General features: G+C 32.1%; 2 protein-coding genes across 2 annotated transcripts in view; both read left to right on the top strand.

The window, feature by feature from the left end:
• The first annotated feature begins 3,459 nt into the window (after positions 1-3,459).
• Positions 3,460-18,865, top strand: LOC113518172 (uncharacterized). The gene is made up of 13 exons (XM_026902958.3): positions 3,460-3,645; positions 7,324-7,567; positions 7,847-8,024; positions 8,099-8,265; positions 8,842-9,134; positions 10,135-10,391; positions 12,116-12,314; positions 13,428-13,694; positions 14,869-15,063; positions 15,655-15,810; positions 16,321-16,543; positions 17,150-17,334; positions 18,341-18,865. The coding sequence occupies exons 2-13, from the start codon at positions 7,332-7,334 to the stop codon at positions 18,484-18,486; spliced, it is 2,502 nt and encodes an 833-aa protein (XP_026758759.2). The 5' UTR covers positions 3,460-3,645; positions 7,324-7,331; the 3' UTR covers positions 18,487-18,865.
• A 385-nt stretch (positions 18,866-19,250) lies between these two features.
• The window catches only part of LOC113518390 (RING-box protein 2), a 38,148-nt gene continuing 36,791 nt past the window's right edge, over positions 19,251-20,607 (top strand). Inside the window, exon 1 of the mRNA XM_026903293.3 lies at positions 19,251-20,181. Coding sequence (XP_026759094.2) covers positions 20,031-20,181 — 151 coding nt within the window. The 5' untranslated portion in view covers positions 19,251-20,030. The remainder of the gene's footprint in view (positions 20,182-20,607) is intronic.

The raw sequence follows: 20,607 nt of genomic DNA, 5'->3' as shown, positions 1-20,607 counted from the left end.
AGCTTTTGCTCTATGTTGTTACCTCAATACCTATTGAAAAGACGTAATTTTACATTTACAATTTACAACCTTTAAAAATCTTTTAAATTCAATGAAGTATAGAGTAGTACAGTACTTTTTAAGTTTTTAACTGATTGCTAAATTATATAAAATATTGTAGTGTAAGTATTAGACTTATACGAGTACGTATACATACTTGATTGAAGGTAATAATCGTAACCTATTAACCTAAAAAGACCACACAGTGACGCCCATAATATATTTCATTTGATAATCTATATTAAAGATAGATCATCAGATGAGATGTCAATATTATAAATGCGATAATAATTCTATCTGTATGTCTGTTACTTTTTCATGTCTAAATCACTGAATTAATTTTAATGAATTTAGATTTAGGTATAGACTGAACTGTAGATATTGGCTACTTTTTTGTATAAATAAAACTTGAAGAGGGTGAAATAGGAATAAAAGTTTGCATGGAATGATCTTGCATGCAAACTTTTCTTGTCTTTTCTCAATTAAGATATAAATTTCAGTTTTAGTTCTACGCAGATGAAGTCGTGGCAATCAATTTTTAATAACTGTTGAGCTTTGCTCAGTAATTTTATAGCCATTAGATAAAAATACGGTCAGTAAATAAGTTACATTATTAACTATTAATAAGACAGGCACCTATATAAGTAGAGGTGCTTGGAAACCATGCAGAAAACTTTGTATAAACTCTCTCTGTGTATTGTCGAAAATTTGTATAGGTTGTAATTAGTTGATACAAATGCAAAGACCGTAGTCTACTCATAATACCATGTTTTGGGGTTCAGCCTTGTATATTTTCTTTTGTCAATCCTCGCTATTAGTTATTAATTCTGTTATTCGCCATTATGGTCGTCATTATTTTAGCCATTTTCTGTCTACTACTGAAAAAAGGTCTCCTCCATTGACTGCCTAAGGAACGGAAGCGTTCCTTATGGCAGTTTACCTATGGGGGATTTTACCAATGGTTGCTACGATTGGCAGGTAGATTGACAACCGCAATTAGGCTTTGGTAATGATTTACGAAGGACGCTTCTGCCCATTCCTCTATCATTAACCTTAGTCACCTTTTATGACACGGGAAAGGAAAGGGTGGCCCATTCTATGCCTGGACCACAAGGCAAGAATGTTTCTGTTGTTACTTTCCTTTTATTTGTATTTGTTTTTACAAAACATAGTAATGTGGAAAAAAAGCTATACATTATCCTACTACTATTATAAATACGAAAATATGTGAAGGTGTTTGGATGTAAAAACATACGATGTAAACTTTCTATGTAAAAACTTCTAAATGGATTTTAAAGATTGGTACACGGATAAGTTATATCCTAACTTAAAACTTTGCCCACGATTTCATATACAGTGAGTGTAAAAAGTATTCGTACACCTAGGGTTATAATAAAAAAAATACGAATTTGATAGACTTTCCTCTATTTATTTAATTTAAATCAATACTGTTAAATAGTTTAACATTCCCGCACTTTGTTTATGATAATTTTTGTTTTTTTAAAAAAAAATTATACAACTTAAAAATATTTTTACGTTAACTAAGCAAATAATGACAAACAAAAAGTATTCGTACATTCATTCTTATTTAAATGAAATTCTGTATAAATCATTTATTCAATCGAATTTTTCATATGCCTACAATGCCAAGGTCATTTTTAATACGTAGGTATAGATATTAGACGTTTTAGTTGCACTCGTGACAAGTATAGACGTGTTTAGTTACAAAAATGGGTCGTAAAGCAAAAGAAACGAGTGAAGAGGAGAGAAAAATAATTATTAATTTGCATAATCAATGCAAATCATTATGTGAAATTGCAAAATTTGTCAATAGACCACGTTCAACCGTACAGACTGTAATTGATCGGTTTTCTATTACTAAAACACTAAAAAACAAACCCAGAGGTGGGGCGTCCATCAAAAATCACGCCTCGATTGGATCGGAAAATTTTAAATTGTGTAAAAAAAAATCCAAAAATTAGTGCCCCTCGAGTGTTACAAGAAATTAATAATATCAATGATTGCCATATTTCTGTCAGTACCGTTCGGAACGTATTACGTAGTAACGATTATCATGGAAGAACTGCGCGTAAAAAGTATTGGGTAAATGATATTAAAAGAAAAAAAGATTAGAATTCGCAAAAAAATATTTTAATGAAAAAAATCATTTTTGGCAAACTGTTATTTACTCAGATGAATCGAAATATAATATTTTCAAATCGGATGGACATCATATGGTATGGAGAAAACCTAATATGGAATATAAGAAAGAAAATTTATGTCCAACGGTAAAACACGGTGGTGGGTCAGTATTTGTATGGGGTTGCATGAGTGCTTTTGGGGTGGGAAAACTTGCATTTATTGATGGAATTAGGGATCACAAAACGTATATTAATATTTTAAAAGAGAATCTTCTCTTTAGTGCAGCTCAAATGGGTTTTAACAATAATTGGATATTTTTACAAGATAATGACCCTAAACATAAAGCATGGAATACTAAAGCATGGATCCTGTTTAACGCTCCAAAATACCTAGAGATTCCTCCTCAATAACCTGATATTAATATTATAGAGCATGTGTGGGATTATCTCGATAATAAAATTCGAAATCGACCAATTTCGATAAAGAAACACTAAAAATTGCGCTTCGCGAAGAATGGGCATTGATACCGTCTTCTTATATTTTCAAACTAGTTGATTCGATGCCGCAGAGACTCCAAGCTATCATCAATGCTAACGGTGGTCCAACAAAGTATTAATATTTTTTTAATATTCATTTACTTAAAAATTTTATAAGTGTACGAATACTTTTTGTTTGTCATTATTTGCTTAGTTAACGTAAAAATATTTTTATGTTGTATAATTTTTTTTATTAAAAAACAAAAATTATCATAAACAAAGTGCGGGAATGTTAAAATATTTAATAGTATTGATTTAAATTAGATAAATAAAAGAAAGTCTATCAAATTCGTATTTTTTTTATTACAACCCTAGGTGTACGAATACTTTCTACACTCACTGTATATATATTCACTTACCGACTTACTTAATTGTCACTAGGGTTCCATCTATTTCTATACAAAAATTCATTATAATCGATTCTGTGTTTTAAACGTGAAAGCGTAAAACAAAGAAACAAATTCACTTTCGCATTTATAATATTAGCTAAGAATCAACACGGGCAAAGCCGCAGGATATAGTTAGTTATTAATAAGAATTAATAAAATAACTATGGATTATACTATTCATTTGTTCAATAAACGTTGCAAGTTTCACCATAATCGGGTGTTATCTATCTAATCACTAACAAAAACAGATAACACACTCGATGTATGAATATGATTCGTTACAAGACTATCTAGACCTGTTTTCTATTATCTTATCTGAACCCAAGCAGCCATCTATGAGTGTTCAGCAATTATTCGGGCGCGCCCTGCACGCAGGAAGCTTGACCATACTAAAAATTCTTGTTTACGCTAACTAAAAGTTAAAAATAATACTTTTACTTTCTTTTGGACATGAACAATTTTTAAGTGATAGTGACAAAAGTGTAGTGCAATAGCAGTTGGAGAGTCGACAGGATATTGTGCCTTTAGATAATCAACTGGTACGTTGAATCACGTTTTGAAACAATATAAGTAAATACTCAAATATTGAGTAGATATCTACCTAGTTAGATGTTTTCTAGAACAGCGTGGCTTAATATAGACACCTACTTTATGTTTGGAAATAGTAATAATGCATGTTATCTAAATTGATTGGGTCTCACAAATTAGGCATCTTATTATTAAAGAAAATCCCTAATGTAACCAAAAATTAGGATGGTAAATATTTTCATTCCTTTGATAAATTTATCTTACCAGCATGTATTAGATGAAATTATAATGTCTTATCTAGTTAGGTACACAATTTACACCTGCCAATATGAGATTGATTATAGAGAACTAGGTACGCAAAAATCAATAGATAACTAGAGAGGGAAAGGAGGAGCATTGTTAGTAATGGGGTCTAATAGCTCCATTGCTAGTAATATACCCTATCAGATTGACTTTGACACATAGTTCCCCTGGAAGTTCCCCTTAACTTTATCCTCCTATTGTTATATATCGAATCGATGGCGCAGGTGGGGATACCATTCCGTTATCACCTATTAAAAATATAGGTAGATGCCATAATAGGTAGATAGATTTAGATTTCGTAATGGTTCGTGTATACATGAATGTCAATGGCCTGTTCCTAATGCATTGCAGTTGTTTAAATATCGATCCGCTGAATCGATTTAAATTGCGTTGCTGAGTTGATGTGATACATTTTAAGTTTGATTGAATAATCATCAAACATTTATACATTTAACATTCAAGGATCTTTACAAACTTTCACATTTATAACAGTAGTATCTTAGATCATGAGTTCAAAAACTTTAAGCGTTGAAAGTATTTGTTTCTGATATTGTCTAATTAATTTTGGTTTCTACAGAAAGACCCTTTATCTCAGCACTTTTAAAAAAATACCTATCCTTTGCTTAGGTTAACAAAAAACAAAAAAATATATTAAAAATGTTGATACCAATTTATTTCAAATGATAAGTGTAGATTAGATAGTTACCTAAAATGTTTCTTTAGATAAAAGTATTTTGTCTGAATACCTACCTATCTGATTTAAAGCTAAGTACATTTTGTTAAAATTTATAAGAACTCGTCATAAATATCACAGTTTAATCCCCAAGGAGGTCTGAATATTTGTTTAATTCGGATCAATTTTATTAAAATGTGGATCACATTTTTTATTATCACATAAAGGATTGTTAACTTTGATTTTAGCCATATAGGATACTCTATATGGTAAACCATGCGGACAAGGTCGTGGGAAAGAGTTAAAATATAATAATCGGTCAAAAGATCAATTTTTTTTTTCATATATCTACCTGTACTTGTTAATAATAAATTTGAGTTACCAATATATTCTACCGCCATCAATGATACTATTAATGAGTCTTATATATTGTACAAATATCGTAATCACACCATAAAACTAAACTGTATCATCAAAAGTAGAGCACGCAAACATAATTGGGCAACATTCCATTTTTAAATCTAATTCATTTGTTGATAAGGATACTTTATATTGAGTCTTTCTTATTTGGTTAAACCATAACTACTTTCTTTAATCTAATATTAGTAGTCTTATTTATGCTGTTTATATAAATATAATAACCGGTAGCGACTGTTTAATTTAATAATATCTCTCTCTCTTCGTCCTCTACATTACTGAAGGTCGTGTCCTTGAAAGGTGTCCGTTGCCTCTCTTATGATGTTATTCCATTGTGCACGGTCTTCAGCTTCACGCAGCAACAATTTAATAATATATAAAAAAAAAACTAGTTATTGTGGTTAAGTAGATAAAATAAGTTATCACTATCAATGAGATGGGAATATTTTCTTTTTTTTTTATTTAATTAGCATGCATAAATACATTAAAAAAAACTGGATTTTTTAGTACCACTTAAACCTCTTGGGCTTGTGTATAATACTTTACATTTCGTTCTCAAATGTCAATTTTTACATTAATATTCTGCTGTTTTAGAAAGGTTGGACAGTAAATAAGCTTTCAGTTTAAACTTTATGTTTTTAACAGTGATATTGTTTAGCAAGTCGGTAGGTAGAGAATTTACTAATCGCGGTATGAGGTAGGCGCTCGTTATTGGCAAATTACTAAAATCCGATATTTTGAGTGTTATTTTGTGGAGGTCCATATCACTGGTTAGTTGATTAGAATTGTTTTGTTTAATTTCGCTACTATTTGTTACGTACAAACATTCTAATGATAGTAGAATTAAACAAAATAATTCTAATCAATTAACCAGTACCAAGACCCATGCAAATGTACTACAAGTTGGTATCTAAATACAAAGTTAACTGGCAATGGCAGTTACCTTTTATGGTAGGTTAACAGACAAGATCAAGTAATTTATATAGGTACTTATTAATATTATAAATGTGAAAGTTTGTAATGATGTTTAGATATTTGTTATTTTATCAATCTTTGTATAAAATGGACTTAACAGATAAATGCATTACTTTGTTATACTTCAAGCGGGGAAAGCCACGGGTAACAGCTAATTTGTCATAAATAATAAACGACCAGGAAAACTAAGCGTTATATACAATGCATATGCATTGTATATGACGCTTGTAGTATTGTAGTAGCATGGTATATACCATATATATATATATATATATATATATATATATATATATATATATATATATATATATATATATATATATATGGTATACTATAAACCAGAGTAAAAAATGCCAACATGCTAAAATGCAAAAGAATATGAAGTAAAACAATGGACAAAAACGCCTAGCATGTTAACAATAACTTCATGCGTGAGTATACTATATAACGAAAGAAGCTCAGAAAAGAAGTGTCAACGCATTCAAAATACGTATACTTCGAGGACTAAATTAGAGAGATCATATTTGTAATACCACTATATAGTGCAAGTTTGAAAGAATGTATTAGTTTAAAAATGAGAAAGGTATGCTGCAGTAGTTGAATTGGGGTATGTGCAAACATAACAAATTAAAAAAAAAAAACAATTCTAAAATAAATGTTGTTTTTTTAATGGATGATATTGAAATGGTATCCGGTGAGGGATGATAAGTAAGCATGTAAGCAGGTTAATTGACCCATCGTAATAAATTTGTCCAAAATTAGCCTGCGATAGTTTCCATGAGACGTCGCTTGAAAATTGACTTAACTTAAAGGTATTACTTATAGCTAGCAATAAGTCTGCTATTCTGTGTTACTAACAATTCTCTCTCGTCCTCCTCTGGGAAATCTAGGCAGAGTAAAACATAAGCGGGATTACCGCTTATGTTTCACTCTGCCTATCTATCAAATTATCTAGGGGAGATGTCAAGGGTCCTCGGAGTTGGCGTACATACAATAGGCGAGTTATGATGACTGCATCAATGACAAATAATTATTGTTTTAACACTTACATCCTGAAATTTCACAATTCTTTCCGCCACTCCTTAGTACAAATAAGATAACATAAGGTATATTATTCATAAATTCCATATACTTTCAGTCACTGCTATCAATATAGAATATTTATCATTATCGACTATTTTCGATTCTCGGTAATCATATCTAGTTAGAACAATGGATAATAGTAATCATTATTATTACTCATATACCGCTATATCAGCAAAAAGAAACAAACAAGGATTGAATATAGAAACTCATTTTTTTTTATTTAACTAAATTTTAGAGATCATCATGTATTGGATTGCGTTGGCCTTATTGGCCATAATGGACACTGCGCATGCGCAGATGACGGCCGAAGCTAACGTAGCACCAGATTTGAGAGAGTGTTATACAGACCCTGAGCTGCTGAATAGAAACAACCTGCCGCCAGTTACGATACAAGTTCTTATTGACATCATACAAAGAATAGAAGACAATCCTAATGTCAACGTTGACCTACGAGTACTTGCAGTTTTACTTCTTCACACGTGAGATGCATTTAATATTATTATATCCATATTTTACTAAATTAAAAAAATTAGCAACCCAGTTATGTAAATACATATTATTAACTATTTGTATTAAGTTAAAAATATAAAAAAAAAGGATATTGGATATTACGTTATTAAAATATTTTTATATACAATTTGCAAGCAAGCTGCAAGCATATCCTATATCATATACTTGATGGAAAATGATAATCTTTTTAATTCTCAGTATGTGAATTTTTTGTTGGTGTTCTAGTAAATCTGAATTTATTGCTCTAGGTATCGACAAGATGGGATAGAGTATCATCAACCGGAGATGGGTCTGAGCCAGTCATCCATTGTATTACCGTTTGCACCAACTTTCCATTCTTTCTATCGTCATAAGTTGCTGCTTACGAAGCTTATTCCAAGCAATCGGCAATCACTGGACAACAACACTATTTCATCGCCTTTGAAGGTAATCATCATTATTATCATAAATTCTGTCATATATCATATCATAAATAAAAATAAAAACAAAATATATTACAGTGCGCTCTGCATCACATGTTGTCAACGACCGTGGATTCTCGAGTAAGAGGCGATGAGAATACTTGCGGACAACTGTCTCAGTATCGTGCAATGAGAACTGCACGCTCAGCACCCTCTGCAGAGAACAATGTAAAAGAAGACGTTGAACTTTTCTCCCCGACAGGAATGTGAGTATTCGTCCTTATTTGTACCAAAAATAGATGTTGTAAGTATCGCCTACATAGGACTTACACCTAAAATAAAACTAGAACTTCGATCAACAGTAATATACAATAAACAGTTGAATGATTTCCAATTTTTACCCAAGTACGGCGAAAAAAAAGTAAAAAGGTAAATTATGATTTTTAATCGCATAAAAGTTCATAATACCATTTGCAGTTAAGAATAAAGTTACATCCATCGAAATTATTATACTTACAGTAATATATTCTGTGGGATAATGAGTCTATGAAATACCTATACTATTTTAGATCGTGAGCTTTATTTAATTCTACTGCTAATTGAAAATGCAATATAAATAGAGAATTAATTACAGACTGACCTACCAACATGCAAGTCCCATTACTGAATCAATATTCTTGTAATTTTACATATTTTGGTACTTATTAGTACGAATGTAAAATTAAAACATGAAAGTAAGCTTGTTACAGCTTAACCGATAATTATATACATACGAATATGTACATATATATTCACATTATATACATCATTTTTTTTTTATATTTCTAAACTTACTTTTTCAGAAACTCGCACAGTGGACAAATGAGACAATATGACCCTAACAGCGATGTTGAAATTAATGGCTTTGGTGGGAGTAAGTACGAGCGTCAATTACTAGGCGCGAGTACATGTCCAATATTAGGCGGAGTTATAAATACTAAATGGGGTGCAGTATCTGCAGGCAATCTGATTGCGGGCATAGCGGCGGGTGCACAGTTGCAGCAAACCACTGTCACAGAACTTTCTAGAGGCTTAGTTAATGAGGTCGCTAATGGTCAACAATCAGTTATTAATCTCTACCCAGCTACGTTATCAGGTATGTTAATATTATATCTTCTCAACCTAATCTTCTCTGAGGCATAAATTTAGAAAGAGAGAGAGTGAAAGACAGAATATTTTATTACAAAAAAAAACAATTATTTTTTAATACTTAAATGAAAATTAAATTAAATAGTCAATTCTAAGGCAATATTTTTCTAAACTTATATCTGAAATTAATATTTTAATTTTATGCAAAATCTCTATTCTAAAGACCAATATAAATTTTATTTTTATAGTTTTAAGTCTAAATTATTACAAATTTTATTACGATCCACATATCCAAATAATTATTTCGGGAAACTAGCTAATTGGAATATTAGGTTAATAGATAAGATAGCCATGTGGTCCCGGTATAAAATAGATCACCCTTTTTTTTCTTGTGGGTTTCGTAAGAGGCGACTAAAGGAACTTAATGGTAGAGGAATGGGCAGCAGTGTTCCTCTTTTTATTTATTTATTTATAAATTACTCACCACACAATCTTCCAAAACGTGTAGTGAGCCATAGGTTTATTTTACAAACTTAAAAATTTTGTACAACATTTTAAAAATATATCTATTTTGTCATTAAATATATCAATATTTGGCTGCTGAGCAATCAGATCATTGAGCAGAGAAATAGCCTGATAAGTGGGAGCAAACTGAGCAGTGCAAACTGGCGGTGCCAATAGTAATCGACAAGCACGCAAGCGCATGCAGCGCATTCTCTTAAAACATCGTAAAAGCTTAACAGCAGTTACCAACCCATCTATCAAGCGTGGCAACTACTAATAAAACTATCCTTATGGGGAAAACTTATGTTCAGTAGTGGACAATTAACGACTAAAATGAATAGATAAGAGAAGTGGCATCTTAGAATCATCCCCAGTGAGGACCGCGACTTATACCGTTAGTAATACTCATATGGTCGGTAGACCTCATTACTAACAAGCTCTTCCCCTTGACCATATTAGTTTATACTCGAAGACTTCTAACATGGATCATGCTGTTATTGCAGGTGATTTGGCGGAAGCTGTTCTCGTACAAGGTACTAAGGGAAGTAACACAATCAACATAGGTAGTACAGGAAATTGGAACAGCTCTTATGCTTCTAGATATTACATGTTGAGCAGTCGTAACAATGTCGAAATGACTGACCCAGAGATAAGGGGAGGGATAGACGGCTTCATCCTCGGGAATCGTATGAATAACATTTTGCAAACCTACGGCACGTTGAAACTGTCGCAATTGCTTGATATGTACTATAATCCACGGGTAAGATCAAGTTGCATTAATGCATTCAAGTTTAAATTTTAGAATATTATGAAGGGTGGAGGTAAGCAGACCCATCTCTGTTTATAAAAAAGTGTCCGCCAAAAGGCGTTTATTTATTGGCACTACAGAAGTAGGCGGGTGAATTTTAAAGGAAGTGAACTTCCACTTTTTAATGGCGCCCTTACCAAAATAAAAACCTATAATAGATGACAAACGAACGATGACATATAACATTTAATTATGCCTTAAACAGTAAATAAAGATATTAAAAGTTTCAACTCAGCTCATTTCACTGAACCAATAACATTCTAAATTTATTTCAGACCCTCTTACTTCTCTAGCGCCACTCTGCAGGGATTTGGAACTATTTATTATACACAGGTTACAGTTGGATACTTGCTACTGTTCACCCATATGAGAGAGTTCTCTTATATTGGTGATAGTTACCTCTATCCTCCATATAGAATACTAGTGATTCGACCCGGGTGCAGACGGGTATTTAGACTTTTCTAAAATAATATATAGCTTATGTTACATGCTGATAATGTAGTTTTCTATAGGTGAAAGAATTATTAAAAACTGTCAAGTAGTTCTTAAATTATCAATTAGAATCAAATCTTTCCATTTTATAACATTAGTATAGATACGAGGTTTGTCCGGAAAGTACGTATAAAAGTTTTTAAAAATTTTATTTTACAATTATTCAGGTAAATCAATTTTATCCCCTTCAAAGTACTCCCCCTGTGACATAATGCACTTGTGCCAACGCCGTTTCCACTGTGAGAAGGCTCCTTGAAAGTCCTCTGGTTGTAGGTTTCTCAGCTGCCCCGTCGTATTTTTTTATCTCATTTATGTCCCCCAAATGCCGCCCCCGAAGTACCAATTTGGTTTTTGGGAACAAGAAGAAGTCACACGGGGCCAAATCCGGCGAATAGGGGGTGTTCGGTCACCGTAATGGAATTTTTACTCAAAAACTCACGGACAACAAGAGAGGTGTGGGCAGGGGCATTGTCGTGGTGAAGAATCCAACGCCCCTCTCGCGCCAATTCTGGACGAACTCGTGCCACACGAGCTTTGAGGCGTCTGAGCACATCGACGTAGAATTTTCCATCAACTGTCTGGCCTGGAGGGACGAATTCTTGATGGACAATCCCCCGAACATCGAAAAAAACAATCAACATTGTCTCGGCCCTCTCTGAATCTTTTTAGCCACTTGTGGACGGTTGGTTCCTTCACAGCATCATCCCCATAAACTGTTCTGAGATCGGCAAAAATTTCACGGCCATTCTTGCCGAGTTTCGAGAGAAACTTGATTACGACGCGCTGCTCTTCAACGGAAGCGGGCTCCATGCCGACGGGGTTTCGTTAAGAGGTAACTTCACAGATGGCGTGACAAGCCAGTTCGCACCGCACGGCGGTCAGACCAGAACTGAAGCATTGTTAGGGACATAAGGAAGGGGTCCTGCGCTTACCTGGCCTCCCCACTCCTCTTTCTCGCATTCCAGAACACTTTTATACGAACTTTCCGGACAGACCTCGTATATAATGTTAACCATTGATGTTTTTCCATGTCAATATGTAAAAAATCGATATTAGGTAAATACAAACGACTGCAGGTTTGTGTATCCATAACTGACCCATTTGGTTCAGTTTAGAGACCTCTGGTTCAAGTATTTGTAATAGATTTAGACCTACGATATAGTTACATGTCAATATAATTCCAGAATGGAGTTTTTGACTCTTCAGTGCGTGCATGTAATCGTCGGGAAATAAGCAAAACTATACTAAATGATAATGAATTAGTGGCTCAGAGTGAAGCTTTCGCCGCTGCTTTAAACGCGAATATGCCTCTACAAGGAACTTTATTGACTGGTTTAAATCAACTTGTATCTAATGCTGTTGCCAATTTCCAAACTTATACACGTAAGTAGTATTATCTACATTCAGTTGGTTAAGACAGTTTTTGATCCGGACCAGATATTTACAGTTCTGCTAGCAAATGCTCATTGATCAACTTATCAGAGTATCTGTGAGTAATAAGTGATTAGAATCACTTGAATGAGGGAAGAAAGGTATTGTTAGTAATGGGCATTAATAATATGCCCCATAAAATTGATCTCCGCCCGGTTCCTCCTAGAAATCATCATGATTAATTTTTGAATTGCCACGATGGGCCAACTGAACTGCTTTCATCCTCATTTGTCATTCCTCGCTGGTACCCCGCTAATGTATACCAATAACGCAGGCGGGATTACCATTCCATTATTAGCTATAAAAAAAGAAAGATGAACTTCAAAGGGTACAAAGGTAGATCGTATCCTAAATTAAAATATAGAGAGCTCTCTATATTTTGATTTACGATACGCTATATTGCTGGGTATACTATATTCGAAAGAGAAGGTTACAACACACAGACCTACCAAAGCACGAAGTGTATATGTTGTGATGTGGATATTATGGGTGTGGTGGCCGAAAAATAAATATCAGTACTTAATTAGTAGTAGTCTGATTACCTCTTGTAGTGAATGAATATGCAAATAATAATAGGTAAATAGAATTTCAAAATAATACCCACACTAGTAAAAATTATGCCCGTGGTCCCGACGTAGAATAAGCCACTCCTTCCTTTTCCGTGGGGGTCGTAAAAGGCGACTAAGGGAATTTAATGGTTGAGAGATGGGTAGCAGCGTCTCTCTTAAAACATCACCAAGAGCCAAACTGCGATTGCCAACTCGCCTGTCAAACGTGGTGGCAAAATCTCCTTACAGTGGAGGCCTATGTTCAGTAGTGGACAGTTAAAGGTTGATATGATATGATGTTGAAGAGAAACTGTCAATTTTCATTCTGTTTATTCATATTTATAAGAAACAGTTACGGTTTTTAATGCAGTGCTTGCTTGTTTGCCATTGCCAATGGAATAAAAGAAAATATAATTGTCCTAATTTGTAAAATAAACAAAAATGTTTGAAATAATACATAGTTACTTAAAAAAAACTCTAATTTAGTAATCAGTATGTATATATTTATTATTTTCAGAGAGTAATTTAAATGACCTAGATTGTATTAGTTCTGAACTCGGCATCGATTATAGAACTATCACCAATTTATATATTGTTTTGGATACAACATGGCCATATCAAACTATTTACCCAGCGATCACTTATATTTTGGAATCAATTGAAGTCGGCAAATATGGTTCCAGCGTGACTTTATTAAGTGCATATGATGGCAGTGTAGTAATCAATAAAACATTTTCTTTGTCTGAATTCCATACAAATTATACACTGGCAACACATCAGTCAAGTAAGTATTTTTTTTTTCTTAATTTTATCACATATAATTAACCATAAATGGCATATTACATTACATTCCCAGAGTGATGTCAAGGTATAAAATTGTGATCGACAAATTGAAGTTATATTTTATATAATATTTTAATTACGTGTGTAAAATACACGATTATCTATATATCGCAGTTGGATGTAAGTTGCTTTGCGTAAATTAAATCCCTGATTCAATTTCCGGTGTACCAATGTTCAAAACAAACTTTTTTAGCTATGAACTCACTTTGTTTGGTTTATTATTAAACAAAATTTCTATAAAATTATATGGTAATAGGGTTTTTTTATATGTTTTGTTTGTTTTAATAGATATTATCTTTCTATGCTTTTTATAATAATACATGGATTGTTATATTTTGGTTTAAGGGCAAGATGCATTGCATGGCATAGAAATAAATTAAGTCTTCAACTGTAGAAAACCATGGACAGCGAGTTTGTTATTATTCTTATTCTTTATATGTAGATAGAATCCCTTTCACTGACAAAGCCATGATTTATAATTTAATATGTATCTATCACAAATTTATTATATTTATTTTATTTTTGTATAGTTAATACACAATACACTTTAAGCATACCTCTGTATTATAAGTTATCTATCTTATTCTTATTATTAGGACCTCGTGGATTGCCGAGGTTCGTGCTGGAAATCAGCACTGTAGTGTCCTTGACACTACAGCAAAATGCTGAGCATGGACCTCATTTCGATAAATATTGCGACGCACGCACACACACTTATTCTAGTTGAAACTGTTATAATATGCATTTTTTACTACGTATTTACTTAATTTTTTTAACCCTTGTGTGGGTGCTGTCGTATATTTTATATAAAAATAATAAAAGCAAAAGAAAATAAGGTATCTTTCTTTCTGCTTTCTTTTGTTCGTTTAATTTCGTTAGGTCAATTCCGTGTCACAGTGTTCGTTCACACTAATCTTGGATTTAACCAATTTTAATGAAATTTTGTATATAAGTAGTTATTTATTGTTCGCCCTGTTAAGTAGACAGAAATGATGTCAGTAAGTGGCAGTAGGAGGCAAAAATACATGTATCGGGTCAGCTACTTATAAAAAAACGATTAAGAGATATAAATAAAAAACACCAATATTATCCATAAAATTATTATTTTTCAACAGTGCTGTCAGGAGTGAATTTGGAGAACACTTATACGAATATAAAGAACATGATGCAAGCCACATTACTAGACGAGTCTCGTCTCAATTATGTAGGTGGAAATCCGACCGTCCTTTTGTTTCTTCTGAACTCAGGAAATCTTGAAATCAATGATGGTGTTCGTGAACAAGCACGAATTATAAATGAAACTGTTCCAGGTGAGTATACAACTTATTTCACAAAAACGGTCATTGTGAAATTTGTCACATGGATATTATAACTTTTAGCCTCTGTATTTATAAAAAAAATATCAGTTAGTAACTATACATACTCGTAGTAGCTTGGCTTCGGTTTGGAATCAGATGGCCCATAGTTCCTAATATATACACAATACCTAAAAGTTCAATTTTAGAACAAAAACATATAAAAGTATACATTTTCCTAATAATTTGTAAAACAAATTTAAATGGAGCTTGTTATACAGAACATAGCCATATTACCTGGGATTGTCATAAAATATAGTTGTTTTCTGTATAACTAGCTTTAATTATTTTTAAGTGACTTCAAAAAGGAGTTGGTTTTCAATTTAACGTATTTTTTTGTGTTACGTGATATGCTTGCCAGCACTGACTTTGAGGATTTTATTTTCGATTAATTGTATTTTCTCCCATACTAAATTTATCAAAATTAAGGTATGTTTGTGGAATAAAATGGATGTATGTCATATTAATAAGTTTATTGCATACATAATACCAACAGTAAGTCTTTAAAAAACAATTCAAATGTATTTTTTTTTTTTTCACCATAAGATCTGAGGGTTATCTACGCGACCGCAAACAATCAATTCGACAACTTGTGGAACTTGGTGCGAGATATGTACAGTGACATCCACGTAATATCTTTATCGTCATCTGGAACGAATGTGGAAAATACATTAACTCCTGTGCTGGATAATATTCGACAAGGTATTTATATGATACTAACGATACTTCGCGGAATAACCTAAAAAAATATGATTAGTAGTGGATAATAAAAGACTAAAATAATAATGATAACCTTATCATCTATAACAAACGTTAAAAGTATTTGACTTTATAGAAATCTTTTTTGATACGAGTAAATTTCTATTTTTCTGAAAAATATCAATTTGCTTATATACACCAAATAAATAAATTAATAATAATGAAAGTCAATGATTAAAAATAGCAAAATCTATAGGTATTCATTAATTTGGTTTATGGAGAAGTTAAACAACGCTTTGAGCATCAGTAATACGCTATAGAGTACCTAAGTGCACATCGTAATAGACTACCTAACAAATAGATGGCCACACAATCGATTTATTTTTTATTTTACAAATTTTCCGTAACTACAAAATAAACTTACTAACTTAAATTTTGGAATAAAAGCCTACAAGAGGACACTATTCATGTGTTTAGTTAATAATATTGTTATTTAATTACTCTTATTTTCAGTCAGTAGAAGAATTATTAATCCACTTTGTGGCTTCGAGTATAAAGATGAATCTAGTGGTTCAAGAATGTTAGACCAATATATTGAACCCGGTTATATTAACTTTTACTCAATAAGCCCTAATTATTTTTATGACAATAATGACGACAGCAAAATCAGAGTAATTAGCAACACTGGTTCAGGAACTCTCACTGTATGCTATTCTCGTGTCGTGGCTCAGCCAAGGTAAGCAATGCGTTTGGTTAATTAATGCCAATGACCTTGATCTTTTTTTTTTGTATACAACTTAGAATGACAAACAAGCTAACGGCCCACCTGATGGAAAGTGGTAATCGTCGCCTATAGACATGAGCAGTACCATGGACATAACAGAGTATACTGTTTCGCCCATGATACCACCCATGCGTTGCCATTCCTGAGGACTCAGGTGATATTCCTCTGTACCCTGTAAATTCACGCCATATCCCACCCTTCAAACCGAAACACAGCCATGTAAACACAACTGCTTCACGGTAGAAACACGAATGGGACAGAGGTACCTAAGCAATCGACTTTTGTACAAAATCTTCCTCTTTAAATATTTCTACATCACTCACTTTGTTCATTTTTTCTCAGTATCACAAAGTATCTTTTTTTTATGCAAATAGAACAACCTATCTAATACTGACGACTGATGAATTGACGACCTATCTAACAGAAAGTGGTAACCATTCGTATAGATAATAATATGAACAGTACCATAGTATTCATAGTATACTGAGTCGTCTATGGTATTATATTCCATACTTTTCTTACAATAACCGAAATTTTTAACTCATTATTATTTTTTAGGCGGAATGCTACAGTTGCGGGTACTGATGATAGTTTAATAACATGTGAAGACCTCGTCACTAATGGTAATGTGGAAATAAGTCTAAAGGATGCGTGTGACGGGTACTCAACAATTGGATCGTGTCCATTATTTTACATTTCCGTGCAGTCCACAGCTGCTTCCATCGCAAATCCTTTATGTTCAAGTAAGTATTTTTGTATAAATAAAATTGACTGTATGGTTTCAATATAGATCCATCCCTTCCTTTCCCGTGGGTGTTGTAAGAGGTGATTAGAGAACTTAATGGTCAAGCGCACCTCCTAAAACAGCACCAGACCTTAGCTGCGGTTGCCAATCCGCCTGCCAATGGTGATAACTACTGGCAAAACCCCAAAGGAGAAGACCTATGTTAAACAGTGGACAGCTGACGGCTGTATCGTCACCAAATTTAATTTCATCCTAGATTTTTAAATAATAAATATTAGTACCTACATAAATTATATCCATTATATATAAGGGTAATCTAGGTACAAAAAAGGTAATTCTATTCTACGAGAAATTAGATAACGAGTAACTGGGCCCATAACCTTGTTTTAGATTTTTATCATCCAATTGCGAAAATTAGTTTCCTAAGATGACCTGATTGAGATTTGCTCAACTATAATTTTAATCTAGTTAATCTAATCTTCATTTCTATTATTGCTATGTAAAGCTCACCACCTTTGTGAAATCAATTCATAGTAGATATTTCTCTACATTATTAATCAGTCTTACCAAATGTAGATTAATAATCAAAAATACATATTTTTAATGTAAGTCCAATGATACTTAAATTATTAGATTACCGGACATGACACTGATAATTACGTGTGATAATTAATTATTTATAAATAAAGGTTCCTATACTTTTATTTATATATAATTTATTTAACTTGGCTAAACTAAATGTGTTAATAGACTTTACCAATAGGGGTTTTTTGGGGTTCCGTAACTCCAAAGGAAAAAACAGAACTCTTATAGGATCACTTTGCTTAAAGATTTTGTAACGTCACCCTCGTTGCGCGACTCGCACTTGACTGGCTTTTTTAATTGGTGACGATGGAATGGTAACTCCACCTGCACTAATTATATACTATATATAATATACAAACATACTTATTATAGTTATGTAAACTTATAAGAGGTTAATAATTATTTTTATTTATTTACAGACAACAATGTATGCAGATTCCCATTTAACTTGAAATTCCAGATACAAACGGAACAACTCGGCTGCTTTAGCAGCGGCACTAGTATTGCAGCGAGTTTGATTTTTGTACTATTCATTCAAATATTTAATATCTTTAGATCATTTTAGTGATAATTTGCGTACACAGGAATGTCTATATTATATAATTATAGTCATTTATTAATACTATAGGTCTATAGAATTTTTGTGTTCTTAATGACAATACCAACGATAGCATTATGAAATTTAACCTTTTTGTATCTAAATCAATTTATGTATAATACCTTACAATTTAGTCTATAAAGGTGTCATGTAAAAAGTTTGTGTACAGTTCCGCTTATAATTGTATAAATTTAATTTTAATGATTTTGTTTTAATACAGGGTAGCCATTATAAAACAATAAGATTTAGTTGTATTACTAAAATCAGTTACCTTTTATGTAGAATTTAATAGGAATGTAAACTGCTGTGGATTTTTTACAATTAATAAATTATAATTAAGTACTAAGTTGAATATTTTTACCCATATCATATATATTTTCATATTTATATTTCAATATAATACTTTTTAATTTATGTATATACAATTTTTGTGTTTATAGTCAGAAGAATACCAATTTGATAAGACATTATGATGCTTAAGTCCTTTTGTATTAGTTCAATCTATTATATCAAAGTATTATGTTCATAAAGTAGTGGATAGTTTCTGAATGAAATGACAAAAAATTGTATAAATTTAATTTTAATGATTTTGTTTATAATACAGTTCTACCATTATAAAACAATAAGATTTAGTTGACCGCATTCAAAATCAGTTACCTTTTATCGATAGTCAACGCCTTTAATACTCGAATGTAAACTGCGCAGAGATTTGCATCTACTGTGCAATTAATAAATTATAATTAAGTACTAAGTTGAATATTTTTACCCATATTATATATATTTTCATATTTATATTTCGATATAGTACTTTTTAATTTATGTATGTACAATTTTTGGTGTTTATAGTCAGTAAGAAAGCCTTTGATTTGATCAAGACATTGGCGGTGCTACAGTCCCTTCAATGTTATTAGTTTGGCTCTGGTTATATCAAAGTATTATGTTCAGTAGTGGATAGTTACTGAATGAAATGACAAAAAGATGATATTGAAGCATTGAATTGTATATGTACGGTAAAGCTACGATGTTTATCTGAGAACAAAACCAGAGTATGATACCCACCCCGTAAAGAAAATAATTCTTAATTGCAATAACTATATTAACATTAAAACCTATATAAAAGTATTCTAATAACATACTTTATATTGCAATCAGTAATGAACTAAAATTATGAAATCAATTATGCGGGTGGATAATCACATTGATTTTTCGTTATCCTCTCAAGACTAAATGTGTAACCTTTGCACCCTTCGTACTAAATTCGTTTTATGGAATCATAGGTAGATATGTAAGTTAACTTGACATAAACCGTTGGTAGATATTTTATACCATATGTTTTATACTAACTGAATCTGGCAATACTTATAGCAATTGTCAGGCTGTCAATGTCAAATAATTTTTATTGCTGTCATTAATGACAACTTCAATTCAAAATAGTCGTTTGTCATTGTCAAACAAAAACACTTTAAAAATATTTTTGTGTTTGTTTTGAGCTTTTTTTTAATTTAATAAAAATGTCTGGAGAAGATTGTGATGTGGATCGTGGTGATAATGATGGCCAGAAATCAGATAAAATGTTTACATTAAAAAAATGGAATGCTGTGGCTATGTGGAGCTGGGATGTTGAATGCGATACTTGCGCTATTTGCCGAGTTCAAGTTATGGGTAAGTGCTTATAAACTTGCTAATTATCTTATAGAAATATATAAAGTAGTAAAACTCCTAAGGTACAAAACTATATACATTAACGAGTAAATTACGTAACTATTTCAGTCTAACTAAAATAAAAATTTAAATCGTTAGATATGCCCTAATATTCTAAGCCTATTTGTATGAACAAAAGTCAAAACGCACTTAATAATTGCTACATCTACTTACCTATGGCAATATTGTCATCTCTCAAGGGAAGAATTATTTAGTAACGAGACAAGTGGCCCCATTGCAAGCAAAATTAACCTCTACATCTCAAAACTATCATATAATAACTATTACTAAGGGTATCCTTTGACCATGATTCCTTATGAGTTTGTCATAAAGGACTGACTGTAGGACAGTCCTTCATGAAGAAACTCAAAAGAAACTTCTGTTCAT

Source organism: Galleria mellonella, unplaced genomic scaffold (assembly GCF_026898425.1).
Source record: "Galleria mellonella isolate WM207_F2 unplaced genomic scaffold, CSIRO_AGI_GalMel_v1 utg132, whole genome shotgun sequence".
Taxonomy (NCBI): domain Eukaryota; kingdom Metazoa; phylum Arthropoda; class Insecta; order Lepidoptera; family Pyralidae; genus Galleria; species Galleria mellonella.
Note: the sequence above shows the minus strand (reverse complement) of the source record. Positions and strands in the feature narration are given on the sequence as shown.

Excerpts from the sequence above, each read along its gene's own strand:
- LOC113518172 (XM_026902958.3), top strand. The coding sequence starts at position 7,332 with ATGTATTGGATTGCGTTGGCCTTATTGGCCATAATGGACACTGCGCAT. Across the intron at positions 10,392-12,115 it reads ATATGTACTATAATCCACGG|AATGGAGTTTTTGACTCTTC; the intron begins GTAAGATCAAGT and ends ATATAATTCCAG. Across the intron at positions 13,695-14,868 it reads ACTGGCAACACATCAGTCAA|TGCTGTCAGGAGTGAATTTG; the intron begins GTAAGTATTTTT and ends ATTTTTCAACAG.